The 16207-nt window shown below is 47.8% G+C and overlaps 1 protein-coding gene across 1 annotated transcript in view; it reads left to right on the forward strand.

Annotated features, from left to right (window-relative positions):
* The window catches only part of LOC123774872 (uncharacterized), a 58364-nt gene that overhangs the window by 7572 nt on the left and 34585 nt on the right, over positions 1-16207 (forward strand). The window contains exon 3 of the mRNA XM_069316579.1: positions 11832-14238. Coding sequence (XP_069172680.1) covers positions 11832-14238 — 2407 coding nt within the window. The remainder of the gene's footprint in view (positions 1-11831; positions 14239-16207) is intronic.

Consider the following 16207-nt stretch of genomic DNA (forward strand, 5'->3'; position numbering starts at 1 on the left):
GAAGATAAGAGCAAGGCAGAAGGTATGGAAGGTAAGGTGTAATATAGCATGTAACAATAGGAGTAAAAATGGGAACGTAGGAGACACAAGAGGAAGAAAAATAAAGAGAGAAAGAAGATGCTCTCTTCTGCCAAGTTAGGGATTGTAATCATCCTATTGATTGGTCTTCCACTAAAATAATCTTTCTTGCCGTACACAGACGCCGTATTGTCGAATCGCCTCAGATACACAACCTACCCAACATTAACCTGAGTACTGGCTTTGTTGCTGTTGACTCTTCCCTTTCACATTACATTCTCAAATGATCTAAACTTTCTAACAAACGTGACCTAACATAAGCCTACCCTTCCTTTCTCTCTCTCTTTTTCTTCCTCTTGTGTCTCCTACGGTTCCATTTTTACTACTATTATTACACCCTATGTTACACCTTGCCTTCCATACCTTTTGCCTTGCTCCTATCTTCCTCTAAGATTTCCGTCTCCTCACCTCTCTCTTGCCTTACTTAATGCCCTTGCCTACCTTGTCTCATCACAGTCGACTTGATAATGGTCCAGGACGGACCGAAACGTCGTCGTATCTTCAATTTCTAGTGTGTGGTTTAGTCAATAATCCCATCTGTGTTTGAGTATATTACTTTAAAGATCACTTTCTTCTGTTCATTCTCACCTACTTTCACGCTTGAGGTTCATTCCACTGGAGTAGGATGGACAGGGCTATTTTGATAGGGTAATTACATGGTTTTGTAGATGACAGAGGATTGGAGGTAGGTGCAGTGGATGATGGGGGACATATTTCTTATGTGAAATTGCATGAGGAAGGCTTGAGATGATGGGGTAGAGAGAGCCTGGCATGACAGGGCAGGGAGTGCCTGGGATGGTTGAGGAGGGGTGGGGGAGAGGGGATGGTTGGATGGTAACGGGGTGTTGATGGTAATCGTGGTGTTGGGACGCAACCCACAACGTCATGTGTCCGGGATGCAGTGAGGGGACCCTGGAGGAAATCCCCCAAGTTCTGATCCTGGACATTGTCCAGTAACCATAGTAGTCACCATCATATATATATCCAGTAACCATAGTAGTCACCATCATAAGTGTATCTATCACAGTATTCATCAGACGCTGCCACGGATGCTGTGAGAACACTGTAATAGGATCCCAAGATTAAAATATGTTTAACCTCGCTAAAACGTAACTATAATATTATTCACATTATCTAATGGTGTTGTATTTTCGAGGACAAAAATTACTAGGGATAAAAACCCACGCAAATGTGTTAGTTAATTTTATGTATAGATTTACACCAAGACTTTCGCACTCTCCTGAGTGCTTTGTCAAGGTCTGAGTGTGTGGTTACGACGAGACTTGCCTCTCACCGACACATCAACGATTAATAGAAATACGAATTTACTAATATACGAAATAATAAATACGAATTTATATAAAATACACAAATACATACGAGTGGATTTTTATGTTATCCACGTTCATGAACTATATTATCCACGTTCATAAATCAGTCGCATCCAAGCACTCCTATGATACGAGATGAAACACAAAGTTGTTCCTGTTACTCGCTCAACACAGGTCACACCTCAGCTACACACAACACAGATCTCACCTCAGCTACACACAACACAAGCGAGTGTTCCTGTTAGTCACTCAACACAGGTCTCACCTCAGCTACACACAACACAGGTCTCACCTCAGCTACACACAACACAAGCGAGTGTTCCTGTTAGTCGCTCAACACAGGTCTCGCCTCGGCTACACACAACACAAGCGAGTGTTCATTCTGCTCCAAATATGTTCTTGAGGATTAGATTGGTCGATCACTGATGGTGACAGGAAGACATTCGAGGTTTCTTTAGTCTTGACCAACGACTGACCATTGTTACTCATGCATCCCACAATAGTTTCCTTAACTGCCGAGTACTTATTTACTGCTGGGTGAACAGGTGCATCAGGTGTACGTTTCACTTTGGCTTTGTCAATTATAATAACCTTAGGAGTTATTATGCTGGGTGAGTGTGACGGGTGAAGCAGTGATGGGTGAGTGGGACGGGTGAAGCAGTGTGTGTTGGGTGAGTGGGACGGGTGAAGCAGTGTGTGTTGGGTGAGTGGGACGGGTGAAGCAGTGTGTGTTGGGTGAGTGGGACGGGTGAAGCAGTGATGGGTGAGTGGGACGGGTGAAGCAGTGATGGGTGAGTGGGACGGGTGAAGCAGTGTGTGTTGGGTGAGTGGGACGGGTGAAGCAGTGTGTGTTGGGTGAGTGGGACGGGTGAAGCAGTGTGTGTTGGGTGAGTTGGACAGGTGAGGTAGTGTGTCTTGGGTGAGTGAGACGGGTGAAGCAAAGTGTGCTGGGTGAGTAGGATGGGTGAAGCAGTGTGTGGTGGGTGAGTTGGACGGATGAAGCAGAGTGTGTTAGGTGAGTGTGACGGGTGAAGCAGTGTGTGTTGGGTGAGTGGGACGGGTGAAGCAGTGTGTGTTGGGTGAGTGGGACGAGTGAAACAGTGTGTGTTGGGTGAGTGGGACGGGTGAAGCAGTGTGTGTTGGGTGAGTGGGACGAGTGAAACAGTGTGTGTTGGGTGAGTGGGACGGGTGAAGCAGTGTGCGCTGGGTTAGTGGGGCAGGTGAAGCAGTGTGAGTTGGGTGAGTGACAAGTGAAGCAGTGTGTGTTGGGTGAGTGGGACGGGTGAAGGAGCGTGTGTTGGGTGAGTGGGACGGGTGAAGCAGTGTGTGTTGGGTGAGTTGGACAGGTGAGGTAGTGTGTCTTGGGTGAGTGAGACGGGTGAAGCAAAGTGTGCTGGGTGAGTAGGATGGGTGAAGCAGTGTGTGGTGGGTGAGTTGGACGGATGAAGCAGAGTGTGTTAGGTGAGTGTGACGGGTGAAGCAGTGTGTGTTGGGTGAGTGTGACGGGTGAAGCAGTGTGTGTTGGGTGAGTGTGACGAGTGAAGAAGTGTGTGTAGGGTGAGTGGAACGGGTGAAGCAGTGTGTTCGTTGAGAGTTACGGGTGAAGCAGTGTGTGTTGGGTGAGTGGGACGGGTGAAGCAGCGCGTGCTGGGTGAGTGGGACGGATGAAGCAGTGTGTGTTGGGTGAGTGTGACGGGTGAAGCAGTGTGTATCGGGTGAGTTGGATGAGTGAAGCAGTGTTTGTTGGGTGAGTGGGACGGGTGAAACAATGTGCTTGGTGAGTGGGACGGGTGAAGCAGTGTGTGTTGGGTGAGTCTGACGCGTTGAGCAGTGTGTGTTGGGTGAGTGGGACGGGTGAAGCAGTTTTTTTTTTATTATTATTATTTTCTACCACAGACGTGGCCACACATTTACAATGCTAACCAGCATATATATATTTTCTTCTGTCCTCCATGGACAGGGTTAGAGATGTGTTAAACATATAGTTCAGGTATTTATTGAACAATCAACCACAGAAGGTGATTCGGTGCTTTTAAAATGCTAACTTAACCTACATACGTAAATACATAGATACACAGATTTTCGTATGTCCTACATAAAGTGTTCGATGTGTCTTTTACATAATGTCATTAATGTGCATTTACAAAAGTGAAATGTAATTCTGATCAGCTTCCATATGTACTTTATACACATACATACACACACACATATATATATGTACACATACATATATACATACATGTATACATACATATACACACACTCATGCATTCACATACATTTGTCTCATTTACCCTGACAGAGTGAGATAGCTGATAGAGAAACTAATGTGCAATTAAGCACTTAATCACTGAATGTGATGAAGGTGCTTTTACAAGCTCAGGTTATATAGTTACATCACATACATACATTATATAATTGATACATTACATGGTTAATCTTGGGTACAAGTCCAATATATCATCAAGTGTTCCAGTACTCATATAGTAATTACACAGTTCAGCATACCATAGCCCAGGAGGGCGAAAGTCAGTCAATATGGGACATTCTACAATATAATGTTCAAGAGAGTGCATGTTTTCTCTTTCACAAAGTTGACACATTGTGTACTCGACATTTGGGTTTTGAGAAAGCTGCCAGATACGTCTATATCCCAGGCGTATTCTGGCCACTATAACATCACATTGCCGGGTTCTTGTTCTATTAGTCCCATATGTGAATACCTCCTCACGATATCTATCATAATATTTAATGCTACAACTTTCCGGTCTTTGTGAATTTGTTAGGTCGGTGAGATCTTCATTAGATATTTGTTTAAGTATTCTCTTTGTCACTGCTAATGAAACACCCATATCAATTTCTACCACTGGTTTTCTGCAGGCTGTCTTTGCAAGCATATCAACAGTGTCATGTGAAGCCGTGTGTGTTGGGTGAGTTGGACGGGTGAAGCAATGTGCAGGGTGAGAGGGACGGGTGAAGCAGTGAGTGCTGGGTGAGTGAGACGGGTGAAGCAGTGTGTGTTGGGTGAGTGGGACGGGTGAAGCAGTGTGTGTTTGGTAAGTGGGAAGGGTGAAGCAGTGTGTTTTGGGTGAGTGGGACGTATGAAGCAGTGTGTAGGGTGAGAGGGACGGGTGAAGCAGTGAGTGTTTGTTGAGTGGGACGGGTGAAGCAATGTGCTGGGTGAGTGGGACGGGTGAAGCAGTGAGTGCTGGGTGAGTGGGACCCGTGAAGCAATGTGCTGGGTGAGTGAGACGGGTGAAGCAATGTGCTGGGTGAGTGGGACGGGTGAAGCAGCGCGTGCTTGGTGAGTGGGACGGGTGAAGCCGTGTGTGTTGGGTGAGTGGGACGGGTGAAGCAATGTGTTGGGTGAGTGGGACGGGTGAAGCAATGTACTGGGTGAGTGGGACGGGTGAAGCAGTGTGTGTTGGGTGAGTGGGACGGGTGAAGCAATGTGTTGGGTGAGTGGGACGGGTGAAGCAATGTACTGGTGAGTGGGACGGGTGAAGCAGTGAGTGTTGGATGAGTGGGACGGGTGAAGCAATGTGCTGGGTGAGTGGGACGGGTGAAGCAATGTACAGGGTGAGTGGTACGGGTGAAGCAGTGAGTGTTGGATGAGTGGGACGGGTGAAGCAATGTGTTGGGTGAGTGGGACGGGTGAAGCAGTGTGTGTTGGGTGTGTGGGACGGGTAAAGCAATGTTCTGGGTGAGTGAGATGGGTGAAGCAATGTACTGGGTGAGTTGGACGGGTGAAGCAGTGAGTGTTGAGTGAGTGGGACGGGTGAAGCAGTGAGTGTTGAGTGAGTGGGACGGGTGAAGCAGTGAGTGTTGAGTGAGTGGGACGGGTGAAGCAGTGTGTGTTGGGGAAGTGGGACGGGTGAAGCAGTGTGTGTTGGGGAAGTGGGACGGGTGAAGCAGTGTGTGTTGGGGAAGTGGGACGGGTGAAGCAGTGAGTGTTGAGTGAGTGGGACGGGTGAAGCAGTGAGTGATGAGTGAGTGGGACGGGTGAAGCAGTGAGTGATGAGTGAGTAGGACGGGTGAAGCAGTGAGTGTTGAGTGAGTGGGACGGGTGAAGCAGTGAGTGTTGAGTGAGTGGGACGGGTGAAGCAGTGAGTGTTGAGTGAGTGGGACGGGTGAAGCAGTGAGTGTTGAGTGAGTGGGACGGGTGAATCAGTGTGTGTTGGGGAAGTGGGACGGGTGAAGCAGTGAGTGTTGAGTGAGTGGGACGGGTGAAGCAGTGAGTGTTGAGTGAGTGGAACGGGTGAAGCAGTGTGTGTTGGGGAAGTGGGACGGGTGAAGCAGTGTGTGTTGGGTGAGTGGGACGGGTGAAGCAGTGTGTTTTAGGTGAGTGGGACGGGTGAAGCAATGTGTTGGGTGAGTGGGACGGGTGAAGCAATGTACTGGGTGAGTGGGACGGGTGAAGAAGCAGTGAGTGTTGAGTGAGTGCGACGGGTGAAGCAATGTACTGGGTGAGTGAGACGGGTGAAGCAATGTGCTGGGTGAGTGGGACGGGCGAAGCAGCGCGCGCTTGGTGAGTGGGACGGGTGAAGCCGTGTGTGTTGGGTGAGTGGGACGGGTGAAGCAATGTGTTGGGTGAGTGGGACGGGTGAAGAAGCAGTGAGTGTTGGATGAGTGGGACGGGTGAAGCAATGTACTGGGTGAGTTGGACGGGTGAAGCAGTGAGTGTTGGGGAAGTGGGACGGGTGAAACAGGCGTTGTTGTTCTACTTAGCGACGACGATCATGGTAAAACCAAAACCATAAATCCAACGAAAAACTCTGCCCCGAACTGTAACGCAAAAGTTATCCAGTGTCCCCCGGCAGAGCTGAAGCCAGCCGCCCACCACGTCTGAGGGCACACCAGGAGCCCACCGAGACCCACCACGTCTGAGGGCACACCAGGAGCCCACTAAGACCCACCACGTCTGAGGGCACACCTGGAGCCCACTAAGACCCACAACGTCTGAGGGCACACCAGGAGCCCACTAAGACCCACCACGTCTGAGGGCACACCAGGAGCCCACTAAGACCCACCACGTCTGAGGGCACACCAGGAGCCCACTAAGACCCACCACGTCTGAGGGCACACCAGGAGCCCACTAAGACCCACCACGTCTGAGGGCACACCAGGAGCCCACTAAGACCCACCACGTCTGAGGGCACACCAGGAGCCCACTAAGACCCACCACGTCTGAGGGCACACCTGGAGCCCACCAAGACCCACCACGTCTGAGGGCACTCCAGGAGCCCACTAAGACCCACCACGTCTGAGGGCACACCTGGAGCCCACCAAGACCCACCACGTCTGAGGGCACACCAGGAGCCCACTAAGACCCACCACGTCTGAGGGCACACCAGGAGCCCACTAAGACCCACCACGTCTGAGGGCACACCTGGAGCCCACTAAGACCCACCACGTCTGAGGGCACTCCAGGAGCCCACTAAGACCCACCACGTCTGAGGGCACACCTGGAGCCCACTAAGACCCACCACGTCTGAGGGCACACCAGGAGCCCACCAAGACCCACCACGTCTGAGGGTACACCAGGAGCCCACCAAGACCCACCACGTCTGAGGGCACACCTGGAGCCCACCAAGACCCACCACGTCTGAGGGCACACCTGGAGCCCACCAAGACCCACCACGTCTGAGGGTACTCTAGGTGCCCACCAAGACCCACCATGTCTGAGGGCTCACCAGGAGCCCACCAAGACCCACCACGTCTGAGGGCACACCAGGAGCCCACCAAGACCCACCACGTCTGAGGGCACACCAGGTGCCCACCAAGACCCACCACGTCTGAGGGGATACCAGGAGCCCACCAAGACCCACCACGTCTGAGGGCACACCAGGAGCCCACCAAGACCCACCACGTCTGAGGGCACACCAGGAGCCCACCAAGACCCACCACGTCTGAGGGCATACCAGGAGCCCACCAAGACCCACCACGTCTGAGGGTACACCAGGAGCCCACCAAGACCCACCACGTCTGAGGGTACACCAGGAGCCCACCAAGACCCACCACGTCTGAGGGCACTCCAGGAGCCCACCAAGACCCACCACATCTGAGGGCACACCAGGAGCCCACCAAGACCCACCACATCTGAGGGCACACCAGGAGCCCACCAAGACCCACCACGTCTGAGGGCACACCAGGAGCCCATCACATCTGAGGGCACACCAGGAGCCCACCAAGACCCACCTCTCTACCAAGCCGGCGCCGGACACAGCGTCCGCCGTCACTGTCAACTCTGCTGTGACTTAAGGCGATATGTGCGCCAGGCGTCGCAGCAATCCCGATCGTGTAATAAGAATGTCAAACGAATATTTAATCCAAACACGCGCAAACAGAAGGTGATCTGGCGGCTCCCAGACGGAGGAGGAGTCCAGTCGTCCGCTCGTCGTCAAAGTTGAACCAGGACGTGTAGCAGATGTGGTGTCGCAGTAGGTTGTTGATAACACGTGCAGACTCACCTGGAAGGCTCGCCGGATTATAGCAACTCCCGCATGAATACTAGGCAGTGTGCCGTTCCTGATTACATTCAACAAGAACTCGTGTTTATATGCAACCTCGCTGTCTCTCGCTTATATCTCTCTCACTATATATGTCTCTGGCTTTCCCCGTCCCTGCCACACTTTGTCCACACTACACTTCCACCCTTCCTCCCCCCTTACACCACCACCCTTCCTCCACACTACAAGCGCTCTGGAAAAACAGCTTCCGCAAGGTTCAAGTTCCTTTGAACCTTGAGAGGGAAACATGCAACAAGTACACAGAATATCTTGTGTGGAGAACCTCCGACGTATCAGCTTCAAGATAAGATACAATGCAAGAGGACATCCACGACTCACAATAAAGAACCTGGAAACAATTGAAGTAATGGTAAATATAAATTCTTGGACCAGCAGCACAAACTCGTCAAACTCGACTAGAAGGAATCGAAGCCAGTTCCTCTGGACTAAACATTAGATCACCCACTGAGTACGGTGGGTGATCTAATAGGAAAATAAAAGATGATCAATAGGAGAGGAAAGCGTCCTCTGGAGGGAAGTCATCCTCCAATGGAAGGGATAAATCCCACCACGAGTAACATTTTGCCAGTGGGGGGGAGTGTCGGGTACCTGGTATTCACCGAGACTCTTGTCTGCTACACCGTGTGCATGTTAATGCCTGATGCGCTCAGAGGTAAATGTGAAGCGAGTTCCCATCAACCCTCAACGTCACGATGCACGAGAACGTTAACAGAGAAGTGGTCAATGTCTCATTTCTCGATGACGTTCATTGGACGTCGATACCGTTGATTTAACGTTTGATAACGTTGAGTGAATGTTATTAGAATATCTTTTGCCTGCTGGGAGAGAGAACGGAATGGACCAAGGTAAAGAAAGGGAATAAGGGAGATGCAGAGAGAATGGGTGAGCAGAGAGAGAGGGAATATAAGGGAGGGAGGCAGAGAGAGTGGTAGGGAGGGAGAGATGCCCTCCCTCCCTATCATTAGTGAGGGTAGGGCTGGGAATGGTAAGGATGGGAGAGAAACATATCATTTTTATATGATGATATATGATTATGATATATATGGTTATATGAGAAATTTTATCATTCTCCCAGCCTCTGTTTAGGTACCAGGCATTTAGTGATCCACACCCACGTCATATATTGCCATGATAGTGTGCTTGACAGTATATATCATTATATATATATATATATATATATATATATATATATATATATATATATATATATATATGTCGTACCTAGTAGCCAGAACGCACTTCTCTGCCTACTATGCAAGGCCCGATTTGCCTAATAAGCCAAGTTTTCATGAATTAATTGTTTTTCGACTACCTAACCTACCTAACCTAACCTAACTTTTTCGGCTACCTAACCTAACCTAACCTATAGAGATAGGTTAGGTTAGGTTAGGTAGGGTTGGTTAGGTTCGGTCATATATCTACCTTAATTTTAACTCCCATTAAAAAAAATTGACCTCATACATAATGAAATGGGTAGCTTTATCATTTCATAAGAAAAAAATTAGAGAAAATATATTAATTCAGGAAAACTTGGCTTATTAGGCAAATCGGGCCTTGCATAGTAGGCCGAGAAGTGCGTTCTGGCTACTAGGTACGACATATATATATATATATATATATATATATATATATATATATATATATATATATATATATACACAAGAAGTTACATTGGGTTTATAAAAGTACATAGCATGATGTGTTTACATTCTTGTAAAGCCACTAGTATGCACAGCGTTTCGTAACAGTAAGGCGTTTCGCACAGTAAACAAAGATTCACACGATGAGAGAGGGTTCCACAATGTACTGTTACTCACAGGATGAGTGGGAGGTGCACAATAAAATACCACTCACAGGATGAGTATGGATTTCACAAACTACTGATAAGAAGATGAGTATGGGTTGCACAATACATTACCACGCAGAGGGTGAGTATGGGGTAGGTTATCTTGAGATGATTTCGGGGCTTTTTATAGTGTCCCCGCGGCCCGGTCCTCGACCAGACCTCCACCCCCAGGAAGCAGCCCGTGACAGCTGGCTAACACCCAGGTACCTATTTTACTGCTAGGTAACAGCGGCATAGGGTGAAAGAAAATCTGCCTATTGTTTCTCGCCGGCGCCCGGGATCGAACCCGAGACCACAGGATTACAAGTCCACAGTGCTGTCCGCTCGACCGACCGGCTCCCTACCGGGTACATGTAAACAAAGACTCACAGGATGAGTATGGGGTGCACAATAAACTACCACTCACAGGATGAGTCTATGACATTTGTGCTCTATATCAGGGTAACTAAAATACACCAGTTTCCAAAATAAATACTTTAATGACAAAATAATGAGCGTTGTTGATCGTGTTACTGAAATTAACTGTCAAATTGATATAAAACATGCTTAGGATAACATAACATACCCATCCTGTGGGCGGTAGTGGACATCTTACTTATCATGTGGGCGGCAGTGGACGCCATTCCTATCCTGTGGGCGGTAGTGGACATCTTACTTATCATGTGGGCGGCAGTGGACGCCATACCTATCCTGTGGGCGGTAGTGGACCAAATAATCACCCTGTGGGCGGTAGTGGACCCCATACGCGTCCTATGGGGTGGTAGTTAACCCCCATACCCATCCTGTGGGCGGTAGTAGACGATATACTCATCCTGTAGGCTGTAGTTAACCATTACCCATCCAGTGGCGGTACTGGACCCTATACTCATCCTGTGGGCGGCAATGGAGGCATACCCATCCTGTGGGCGGTAGTGGACACAATTTTCATCCTGTGGGCGGTAGTGGACACAATTTTCATCCTGTGGGTGATTGTGGATCCCCATATCCATTTTGTAGGCGGTATAGTGGACGCTACACACATCCTGTGGGCGGAAGTGGAACATATACCAACCCAGTGGGTAGTGGGCCCCATACTCATCCTGTTGATGATTGTGGTCCCCAAACCCATCCTGCAGGCGGTTGTGAACGTCATACTCACCCTGTGGGTGGTAGTGGACCATATACCCATCCAGTAGGCGGTAGTGGACACCATACTCATCCTTTGGATGATAGTGGTCCCCATACCCATCCTATGGGCAGTTCTGGGCCCAAACCCATCCTACAAATGGTATGGACCCCTTACCCACTTAACAGGTGGTAGTGGACCTTATACCCATCCTACATCGCCGTCGCCCCTAAATCAACAACAACAGGATTCCCATCCTACAGTAGGTTGTAGACACCATACCATCCTGTTTGCAGTAGTTTACCCCTATAGACATTTAAGCGTAATATCATTTTCTGTTAACGTTCCTACAAAACATTTTTTATAGAATTTCAAAGCACAAACTAGTGTATACAATATTGATTGGTGAAGCACTCTTATTCTATGTAACAATTTATAGTGCTTATTATAATTTACTGGGAACAACTAATATTTCTCAAAACAAGACTACGAGCCTTCAATAGGATGTAGCTGAATCTGTAATATTCTAAAAGCATTGACTACAATAGGCAAATTTCACAACCCTTGTAGAACCTGAAAATTACAATTTTCCTTAAAATTGAACCAATCACGATTATTCTGGTGTCTACGATGATGGACGGGTACTATGGTACGTTAATTGGTATGTGAGGAAGAGTTAGTGCCTTGAAAAATAATATAACTGGGAATATACCAAATATGTACTAATTGATAAGTAACATATTGACTAGTAGCATTAAGTCCCATATGTGCTGTCTTGTGCGATAGCAGGTTGTATATATATTTGATTTGTATGGGCAAAGTATATAAAGAGTTTTAGGGATTTATTTTATAAATTTAATTTCAACATGGGCAATGACACCCAAAGTGGTAAAGTTACTTTCATTTCACTGCTAATCTAACTGTCATTTTCTTCTCCGCAGGCGGTGTGTGTCGGGCAGGCAGCTCTTCACCATGTCGCCTTCCACACGTGTCTCAATATTCATAATGTTTTGGCTACTGACAGAGGGTTGGTGCAGCCAACCTACACACAGTTCTGCTGGCAACTCACTGATGAGTCTACACGCGGACATGACAACCCACTCTGTACCAACACCACTGCCGCCGCGCGTCTCTCAGCTCCCGGTCTCTCAGGAAGATGCAGCAGGTGCTCATGGCGCATTGAATCACCTCAAAGTGGCTGGGAGAAGTGATGTTGGTGACGATCATACAGTAATATTCGTGAAAGACTCGGAGATCAAGACACCCGTTACACAAGAGGAGCCAAGTCGCTACGATCATGATGCTGATGAAGCACTCGCGAACAACACCCAACTGAACATGCCAATAATGGGTGTAAGTGAAGACAGTGTTGTGCGGGCAGTTGCGACAAGCCATAACACAGTGGATGATATTATGATGAGAACAAGTGTACTGAACGTCTCTTCAGACCCCCATCAGAAGCACACTCGCATCAACAGAACTTTAAGAAATATACACCCGTTAAAGAATATGACTCTGGCAGGCCACGCACAAGACGATGAAGAACTAGTGAACAGTGATCACATGATCGGAAACACCAACACTAACATCTTAAGGCGTAATTCTGCTCATGATAGATCCCAGAAACCAGTACAATCTGTACCTGCTAAAAGTACTAATAATGTAACAGTAAAGAGATACAGGCGTGTCCCACTCCATGATGATGTTCCAGTGAACAAAGAAAGCTTTCTCTTGCAGTCTGATGGTCAAAAGACAATGCTGGAATCGAACTCACGGAAACATGAAAATTCAACCATTGTTGAAGACATTTCTGAGGAGACGCCAGTGAGGAAGTGCTTCGGTATCAATGAATTCTTTAACTTTAGAACTCGTAGACGTGAAACGCTGAAGGACAATACAGCGTTCACAATACTGGTGCGTAGCCTGCTGGAGAAGAATGTGAATACCGACCTGAGGATCGTCCCTTTAAGAATGGGACAATGCAATGACCCTGGTGATAAGAAAACACTTGAATCAATAGACTTTACGTCTCACTCCATCTTACCTTTTGGTTACCTAAGAGACCTTAAATCAAAACTTAATTATGATCAATATCACTACTGTTTGGAAATGGAAGCTCCAGGTGCTGAGAATATTTCCTCTGGCATTCTTAGCAAAATTTTCTGTCCATTACGACCCATTGAGGTTTCCACAAGGAAGTGTTGCGGCCTCAACGAATACTTCAACCTTACTGATAAACACTGTCATCCGAGGTCGTCCAATGTGAGTGACTATAATGATTTAGTGCAAGAATTCACAAGGAATTACCCAGGAGTGACGTCCATCCACTGGAACACCTCGAAGCTCATTTGCAGGCACGGTGAGCCCCGAAGAGTCAGCAGCTACCAAGCCTTTCTCGACTCCTCGAACCAACTGTGTGAACGTCAGTCTGGGCAATGTTACCCGAGCTCACTCTACTGTATTGAATATTCATGGGCAGAAGGTACTCCAGCGATGGTGGCTGAGGCATCGTTATGTCCCGTTGACTCCTTCTACAAATGCTGTCCCCGCGGCCATATACTCACTAAGTCTGGCTGCATTAGTGCCTCGAGGGAAGATGTCTCGCCATATATGTTGCAGTTGCTGGAAGAAATGGAACCTAAATTTGGTATTCCTGCTAGAACCAATGATTGCCATTGCGTTGAAAAGCTGATCAATGTTAGTGACTCTAATATTCACTGGTGGAAGAGCAAGCCTCAATATCCCCAAGTAGACATAAAGGCAAAAAATTCATCTGCCATTCGGTACTGTGTAGATGATTATCGCGGCCCGGACAACCACACTGTAACAGTTGCTATCGAGTGTTACACCGAGGTGGGGAACGTACGCAAGTGTTGTCCCAGCGGCCAGTACATGGAGATTGATACTTGCGTCACCGACAGTCTGGGACTCTCACTACTGCACGACCCTCTGCTGAGTGCAGCTAACCTAACAAAGCTGACTGATAACTCTTTCCCTACTTGTGAAACTGAAAACGGCTACCATCTTTACTACATGGACAGGAGGCCCTCCGAGGACTATGGGGAGATGATGGACAACCAGGAGCTACAGCTGGTAAATATGGACGCGGGCTGCCGCCTTAATAATAAAATTATCAAACGTGAGAATTACTGCCTTGAATACTTCGGAAACGCTACAGTCCAACATCTGAAGGTGATGATGTGTGTAAGGTCGTCCAAGGACTTGGACGTGAACCGCGAAAATTTGTGGGTGAAGGCGGTGCTGCTGACCTTGTCCTGCGTGGCCCTGCTGGCCACCACCTTGTACCTCCTCCCCCAGAAGGTCAACAAAGGCTACTCCGTCAGAAAGGTGCGTCATGTTACCCCCATCAGCTATTATCAGCATCTCTAAAAATCAATGACAAAAATTATTGATTTTCATGATAAACTTTGTCTAGTATATATTATTTATGATACAGAGATCGCTATAGATGTTCAGGTTTAACAGTGCTCCTATTAACAATGCTTTTAGTAGAAGCACTGATGGTTCATGTAACAATGTTAACTATAGCCTGTCGTTTACAAAAGTTGTTAAAATATCATTCCAGTTAAAAGTCTACAAATTTATATAAAAAAAACTTCCTCCTGAAACTCTAAAACAAAATTCGAAATTCAACTAACCCTTTATCACCCTTCAACAAGCTTAGCACGACCGGACGGTCATCATCAACAGCAGCTAAGAAACCCCCATTTCATTTAAAAAAAATGCATTTACAAAAATTAAAAAAACATTGATAATGAGGACATAATCCCTCAGCACCACGTGGTATTTCTTTCTCCCATTCCTCTTGTTACTAAATGAACGTCTGTCTTCCTCATAAAGACATTCTTAGCTTCTCTAATGTGCTGGCTGCTTCCACGTCATTAACCTGGTCACCTTCGTCTAACATTTCTGAAACAAAATTTGATTACATAACTGCTCACTCCTGACTGCCAAAGACGCCTGACTGTCTGGACTATTAGTTAAGTGACGTCATTAGCGAATCAAAGGTTTACAGAGATCTGCCAATTTGTTGAAACTTTGAATCACAAAAAACACTTGCAAAACGTGTTAATAATGACTTAAGATCACAAATAATGTGCGAGTGTTGCTCTAGAATATACAGTGGTAAGACTCAAAACAAATCGTTATTAAATGTAGGCATGAAAGACTATGTAAAAATGTTAACAGTTTGGAGGTTAACATATACCAACACCAGTCTCCTGGTGCACCTTGTGTCAGTAACTGCTTACAGTTGTAGTTACACTAATACCTACACCAGATCCCTTCACTAATGACTGCTGACAGTTAGGTAACCTAACCTAACTTACCCTGGCGCCCCCCCGTCCCCATCCGGCCCGTTGGTGTCGTGAGGGGGTTTGGTGGACGGCTGCCGGAGTGTGATGCTCCGTGGGGTAGTCCTCTGTCCTTTACTGGCCTTGCACTCCTGCTGCTGTCTTCTCTAATTGTGCCGTATCGCTTTTCCTTTTCCTTATGTTTCGTTTTTCTCCCTCCTCTTCTCCTATCTGCTTGTCGTTTCCTGCCGACCTTTTGCTTGTTTTGGATTATTTCTTTGGACTTCTTCTATTTTGACGCCCGGGTGCTTGAGGAGGCATACTCTTGCACTCGTAGAACTGTAGTACCCAACGTCTCGAGCGAGGGGAACCTTTTATTGTCAATCCCCCTTTCGTCGCTGAACCCGATCTCGACGGACTGACGGTTCTTAAGGTGGCGTTTGTGGGGCGTATACTCACGACGCACCCCTAGGGGGCCCCGGCATGATCGGCGATAGCTTCCTCTTGGGTGTCCTGCCTCTAATTGTGGCTCCATGGTGGGTATGGGGGCACATTCGTGAATGAATTTCTTTCTCTTCATCTCTATGTCGATGAATGTTTCCGTTGTACCCTCTCAGGCTCGTGGGGTGGGCGACCAAGCCCCCGAGTCGGCCTGTATTGGAAGACCAGGCTCTGTAGCTCCCGCTGCGTTGGGCCCCGACCTTGCTCCTCCTTCGACCGTCCTGACTTCTTCCCCCAGCTCCCCTCCCTCCTCTGTGGTTAGGTCGAGCCTCCAGCCCCCAGTGGTGACCACTTCGTCCCCTGGTGCGGCTAAGTCTCTCGTTGTGACTACTGCGCCTTTTGACCCCTCTTTCTCTAGGGGTTCTCAACGCCGTTCGCGCCCCAGCCGCACTCGCTCGATTCCTTCCCGTGCTGATGCGTATCATTCCTTGTTTGGTCCTGCTTCATGGGCCAAATACTTTGATCTCCTCCCTCTTGATTCTGCGCCTCCTGACGATTTCTCC

Source organism: Procambarus clarkii, chromosome 84 (genome assembly GCF_040958095.1).
Source record: "Procambarus clarkii isolate CNS0578487 chromosome 84, FALCON_Pclarkii_2.0, whole genome shotgun sequence".
NCBI classification, from domain to species: Eukaryota; Metazoa; Arthropoda; class Malacostraca; order Decapoda; family Cambaridae; genus Procambarus; species Procambarus clarkii.